The following is a 6,716-nucleotide window of genomic DNA, read 5'->3' as shown; positions in this document are numbered from 1 at the left end:
TTTAAACCGGAAGAACGCGTGCTCACAAGGGGGGCTCATACTTGATCCAAGTTAGGAGCTGTGAGCTCAGCTGCTGCTAGCTAGCCTCAGGCCCATCATGTAGCTCAGCGCTGCCGAGCTCATTTTCCCCCCTTTTTTCTGCAGAACGGTTACAGAAATTCACCGTTTCCTTTAAGAGCTGCAGCTCGTGCATTGAGCCTCGCGCTCGCGGGACCGACGCGAGCCGACTTCAGGCCGAAAGCGCACGAGTGCATGAGGATCACGGCTTATATTTCTGCACCTTTTGTTGCAAAGAAGAAAGGAGCGAGTGAGCAAGCGAGAGAGAGAGAGAGAGAGAGAGAGTGTCCTCCAGACCGCCGAAGAAGAAGCACGAGCGAGGGGGGGGGAGAGAGAGAGCGCGCGCGCGAGAGAGAGAGGGAGATGGAGGGAGGGAGCGAGAACGAACGCAAAGTCTTTTGTGCTTCCCCTCCCCCCCACCGGAGCAAAGGGGAAATGTCCGTGTCCAAAGGAGGAGGTGAGTGCCTTTAAAAGCGAACCGTGCAGAAAAAAAAAAGACCTACAAAAAACAAAAACCTCGCTATTGCACACACTTTTGCATGTTTTGCGCCATGCACGCTTTTTGTAACTAATGCATCTCAAAGTTGGAAGTGTTTTAAAAAGGGTCAGTTGCGTTTCCTGTTTTAAGATCTGCCTTTTTTTCTGCAGAGTTTCCTGGTAAGACAAACGCTCTCCTGGGCTTGCTCGTGTTAAGTAACCTTAGCAAAGCGCTTGTGCATTCTTCTTCGAGCGGCATTGTTTTTGTTTTAAATATCAGTTTGTGTTTTTACAAACCCTGCTCGTGCAGTGCAGTGGATTGTGCATCGACGGCGCGAGTTAGTTACACATATAGCCTCTGTATATGTATCTATATATCTATGTACATTTTCCGTGGGTCGGTTTTTGCTTTTGCAATGGCTGCATATTCTGCAGGAGAGCGTGCACGCGATTTATTTTGAAAGATTGCATGCAAAGTGCATGAAATAATACGTAAATAAACTTTAATTTCTTCCTGCAAACAAGACACAGGGAGATAGTGGAGGAGGGGGGGGCGGCCCAAACTATAATATCTCTGAAAAATAGTTGCATGGCATAATCGAGCAAGGTAAAGCAAGCGGAGGTGGAAAAATGACGCTGGAGTTTAGACGATTTTATGAGTTGCCAGTTTTGTTGTGACTGTGCGTAATGGAAAATGATTGGGACGCCCTGAGCTTTGGCCCAGTAGCAGGCTGTTGCATAGGCAGACCTTGCAAAAAAAAAAAAAAAAAAGCTAAATATAGTGTTGCTACTGAGAACATATTGAAAAAGAAATGCAAAAAAAAAAGGTGTCCAGCTTTTTCCCAAGGAAGAAGCTATGAATCTCTATTGCAAGATTTCTCCAACTTGATTGTGACCTGAAGGCTCTCTTGCACCTCAATGCATGCTCTATTCTACCCCTAATCTAAAAAACCTTGGGTTTTCCAGCTTGTGCAGATCTAAAACATGGCCTCTGACGTACGTCAGATGTCTGATTCTGCAGCAGTGGAGCTTAAAAGATTGCAGCCCCAGAGCAGAAGTCAGTGTTCACATAGTAGAAGGCGTTGTGCAAGAATGTGAGGCCCTGCCATGATGTTTTCCATATCGGAAGAGGAGTGGTTGTGTTAATGCGTAACTGGGACACACCTGGCTCCACGGTCTTAAGATTTGGTTTGAGTTGTGGCCCCAGCAACATGCACGCAAACACACACTCGTCTACCTGCACAGGGACAGTTTGGGAGTGTCCAGGAAATGGATTGTGGGAAGGCAGAGCTGTAGTGCTTCGTTCAAGTGTTCCTAAGAAGCTTCTGTTTTCCAGTTGCTGTGTCATCATCATTGTATAAGCATTTTTTTTTTCTCCGTTCAGATATTGTGGTCGTAGTGAGTGTAATTTGTGAGAGAAAGAAAGAAAAAAGAAAGAAAGAAATATATGTAGCTTGGAAACGTGGAATACTGCGCCATATAGTAACTAGGTTATGATTGATTTAAAAGCTAATTTTTTACAGAGGATTTTTTAACTATTTTTCAATGCTGACATGGTTAACATTCTTGCATGCTGCTCTGGTGCACACCTGAGGGTTGCGTGACTTGATTTGTACAAGTCGACTAGTAAGAAATGCAAAAAAAATAGACATTTTTTCCATGGCTAAAACATAAACTGATTGTCAGCATTCTCAGGTATCTTTTAGGTTATGTTTTTAATGCAACAAAATGCTGATAATCCTGCAAGCATTTCTGAGAAACCTGCATTTACACAGAATTTCTGATGATTGCACTTTGAGTAAAATTTCCTGGTTGGAAAATCCCGTTTGTGATCAGTCAGAGCAGAGCTCATACGAGGAGCAGCTGCCTATAGAGACTGCACTGTTTACCTGGAAATGCAGGATTTTCATTCAGAAACTGGAACCAGGTTGAAGATCTTTAGGCGTGACTCTCAAAGCAATGGATTTTCTTAAGAAACAAAAAAATGCAACTGACTTCAACCTAAAGCATATGGTGCATTTCAGCATAATTGGTTAGTGTGTTATTTAGATTTAACCTTTTGTAGCTTTTGTAGTTCCTGTCAGCCACATAGACGTTTCACTTGCTTTTACATTTAGAATGATTCAGATTCTCTGCTTTAGTTTTTTTTTATATAATTTTTTTATTATTATTATTATTTATAGATGCCATTGTATTTTGACCCTGAACATTTAACATAAAGTTTTCTCCAGTTTCAGTTTCATGCATTACCATGAAATAATTTCAAATCTCACTTCAAGAGGCACTGGGTGACATTTGTTCTATGCAAGATGTGTAATGTTCGGACATGTTTTGGTTCAAGTGGCAGGAAGTTACACAAATGTGTATGAAATGTGTGTAACCTCCAGGATGGATTGTCACGTTTTGAAGGGTTCACACGTGCAGAGAAAGAATAAGTTATTAAAAAATTGATGTATTACGCCATTTTCTTTATTCCACTGAACAAATCGGAGACTAAGGTTAAAAAAGCGTTCTGAATATTGTTGATATGCACATAGCTTAAAAAAAATGAGCCAATTTGCATACTTTCAGTCTTGAGTCTTGAAGATTTAATGCAAGTTGATCAATGACAACCTATACACATAATGTTGCAGACTTGCTGAAACCGGTTCCAAACAAGCACATTGTTCAGGAAAAAATAACTACAATTGCTAGGACAACTTGAACAGCAGGCCTAGGACAACTTAAACAGCACAAAATAACTGTCAGAACATTTTGATTAGTTTATAAGTTTGTGTTTGCAACAGGCAGTGGTTTGTTTAAAGGGACTTATTTGTGCCGATCTTTGTGTTGACAGTTATTTTTTTCACTGTTTGTCAGCGTGGCCATGTCTTGCCTCCTGGCCACTGCTTTTACATGCAGTTGCGACATTGCATGTGCCTCTCTGGCCACAATGGTGCGCCGTGCTGTGGCCCCACTGTCCCCACCATGTCTCGCCCCTGCAGCCGGCCCTAAAGTTACGCCGCACAATTGTTGCATTTGTCATGCAAATGGCTCCTATGCATTTTAGATGCAGAGCTACTAAATCTGCCATTTTTTTCGACAGGCTGTTTGTTGGAACGCTGTGTGGCCATGCTGTGTTTTATGCAGCAGGAACAATTGTATTGTTTTCCTGCATTGTGCAGCCGTGACATTAGCCTGTATGCCTTTTGACTGTGGCCTTGAATGGGGAGAAACGCTCAAGCTGCAAATCCGAGTCGGGAATCTGCACGAGGCTTTCAGCAATTTGATCATTGATCTGGATTTCAGGCCTGGTTAACGTCACAGATCACGCAGTGCACACGCATGCAAAGAGGTGGCGTGCTGAAAATAAGACAAGCATAAATAGTGTCTCCCTGGTGTTGAATCTCTTGGGAGTAGTCAGCCTGTTCGGTATGCAGGCTCTCTGACTGAGAGGCCCTGCCTAGAGGGGGCAAAGCACACACTCTATCTCCCTCTCTGTTCTTCCTTTCTCACTCTCTCTTACTCACTCCGTGAAGGATGTGAGCTATGCACGGGTTGCGCAAGCTGTGTTCTGACATTGATCTGTCTTTTTTTCTTTTTCTTTTTGCAGACTTCTGAATAATTGACTTTAGGAAATTTTTCCCCCTCCCCTCTCTGAACTAGGTTGGTGTCTCTTTATGATAGCACTTACAAGACTTGCATCCAATCACACAGGCTATTACAAAGCCACAAGGGTCTGCTTTTAATCTGCACTGCTATTGCTGTCAAAAAGGAATTGGGCTGTGCTAGGCCCTGCTAGGTTTCTGAAATCTCATGAAAACCATGATGGTTGCATTGTGACGTTTGACCTTCTCCTCAGCCCTGCTGGAGGTAATAAATAGCCTTGTGTCATCATCAACCAACAGCACAATCTGTTCGATATTAAAGTGGCACACTTACTTGGCCCTAGATGCACAATTTGCTAAAGCTCTTGCACATGCAGGAAGTAATCTTCTTCATGCGAAACAAGAGCGCCAATTCATTTTGCTTTCAGGGAGCTTTTGCATAATTCAGGTGGCATGTAACGGCCATGTGATTTCATGTTGAGAAAACTTAAGACATTGCAGTGACCTATTCAAGGGACGCAGTGACCGGTTGTAGAGTTGCAAGACAGTATCATTTGGCAAGCTTCATGGTGAAATGATTGGAGCAAGAGGCGAACCTCTAATGAGCACGAAGTGAAAGTTTTGCACACCTAAGTGCATCCCATTAAAACACCTGTTGAGTGTTGATTACGGGTCATCGCATACGGTAAGTACTGAATAAGAAATCAGACATCGCACGGTCCACTTATCATGATGGCAGCAGCCTGAAAGGGAAGTGTGGACAAGAAGTTGACATCTGATCTCCAGTGATCCCCTTTTTTCCATGGCTCTCTCACCCAACCTTGTTAAGTCTCCTGTCAAAGAGGACAAACTGGGAATCTTTGGCAGAACTTGTAGCCATGCATGCAGTGGGTTTTCATCCAAAGGTTCTTCTTGCATGTGTAATTCTTAAGTCTGACTCTTCTAAAATGGGGTAAGGATTGGTTTTGTGGGAAGACGTTATGCAGGATAATGGTAGAGGCATTGGTCTGGACATGAGAGATCTGTAGAAAGACCTGCAGAGGAAGCAGGCAGACAGGAGCCAGTGACGACACTCTTCCCAAACTAGCGGCCCCAAGCAGTTATAAGCTACACGGTCTGCCATCTTTGGAAGTGTGCTCTGTCTTACAGACTGCCAGAGCGGTCGAGGGGGGGCAAACAGCCGGCAGCTTAAGAGAGGTTATTTTCATCTCTCTCACTCTTTCTCACTCTCTCTCACACTCTCTCTCACAGACTCGGGTAGTTGCATGCTGAATGGTCTCATTTGCTTGTTTGTCCTCTCTCTCTCTTTTGCACGCGCACTAACTGTGATTCATCCTTCCTCCTCTGGGTCCTTGAAATTCCACAGCCAAACTCTTGGGATTGTTGGAATTCCGGGCAGAGTGCGTTAGCGGTATTGTGAAGGTTGACAACAAGCTCCCTGGTCCTCGCCCAGGAACTCCAGGCATGCCGAGGCCATGCTAGTTGCCAATCAGAGGCTCCCAAACCACACAAGTTAAACCAGCAATCGGCCATTTAGAAGCGTGCAAAATAACAGCAGGAACATATTCACAACTTGCTGCGTTTTTAGGGCTACTGGTTATTTTGTTATCCTCTTTCTGTGAGTTTTCTCTGAGACTTCTCAGAGACTTCTTGAAAGATTTAATTAGAGGTCATTTGAATGTAAATGCTATGTACAGTTGGAGCTTGGCTTTCATGAGACCAGCCAACCTACTGTGTCTTGGCACCATCTGCTTTGGATTGTGTGCACTTTCTGCGTATATCCAGAGACTGTATGGAGTAGCGAGAGTTCATCGGTTGACATATGAATGGACCAGTGCGTAACACTCAACATGACTGCCCTTTGATTAAAAAAAAAAAAAAAGCCAATTGCCTTGTTAGTAAAGGAGTACTGAGAAAAAGCTAGTCCTATCAAATTCTTAGACTGAGACATGCACAGATAAAGTACTGCTTTCTCTGCAAAGGTCCTAACTGGTTTTTCATTAAAGTGTGTAAAACTCACCCAACAGACCCACCATAATTTTTAGTTTTCCATTCATACCAAGAGCAGCAGCCAAACTGCAAAATGACTAACCTGTCAACTCAGTATGATGAAGATAATTCACAAGAGAGTTCAGCACTCTGCGTAATACGTAGTACATCTTTTGGTTCAGCTTAGATCCCGACCAAAGCTTATATATATATATATATATATATATATCTATATCTATAGATAGATATATATATATATATATAGATATATATATATATATATATATATATATATATATATATATATATATATATATATATATATATAGAGAGAGAGAGATATATATATATATATATATATATATATATATATATATATATATATATAGATATATAGGGTGTAGAGGCCATTCTATTTTGCTGTATGTAGTGCACATATGTAGGTATTAGGAAGCCATTTGGGATTCATCCTGCTCCCTGATCAGTTACCGTAGAAACAGTCGTAAAGCGGTTTGGTGTCGTCAACGCCTTTGTCTGGCATGTTATGGAGAAACGCAAATATGCAGTACCCGGTACAACCCAAAAGGAAAGACCTCAGATTTTACA

The 6,716-nt window shown here is 42.4% G+C and overlaps 1 protein-coding gene across 1 annotated transcript in view; it reads left to right on the top strand.

Annotated features, from left to right (window-relative positions):
- Nucleotides 1–6,716, top strand: part of map2k6 (mitogen-activated protein kinase kinase 6) — a 32,965-nt gene continuing 26,249 nt past the window's right edge. Inside the window, exon 1 of the mRNA XM_053238728.1 lies at nucleotides 1–514. Coding sequence (XP_053094703.1) covers nucleotides 253–514 — 262 coding nt within the window. The 5' untranslated portion in view covers nucleotides 1–252. The remainder of the gene's footprint in view (nucleotides 515–6,716) is intronic.

This window comes from Pangasianodon hypophthalmus, chromosome 12 (assembly GCF_027358585.1).
Source record: "Pangasianodon hypophthalmus isolate fPanHyp1 chromosome 12, fPanHyp1.pri, whole genome shotgun sequence".
Lineage (NCBI taxonomy): Eukaryota > Metazoa > Chordata > Actinopteri > Siluriformes > Pangasiidae > Pangasianodon > Pangasianodon hypophthalmus.
The sequence above is the reverse complement of the archived record's forward strand: the minus strand, read 5'-3'. Positions and strand labels throughout refer to the sequence as shown.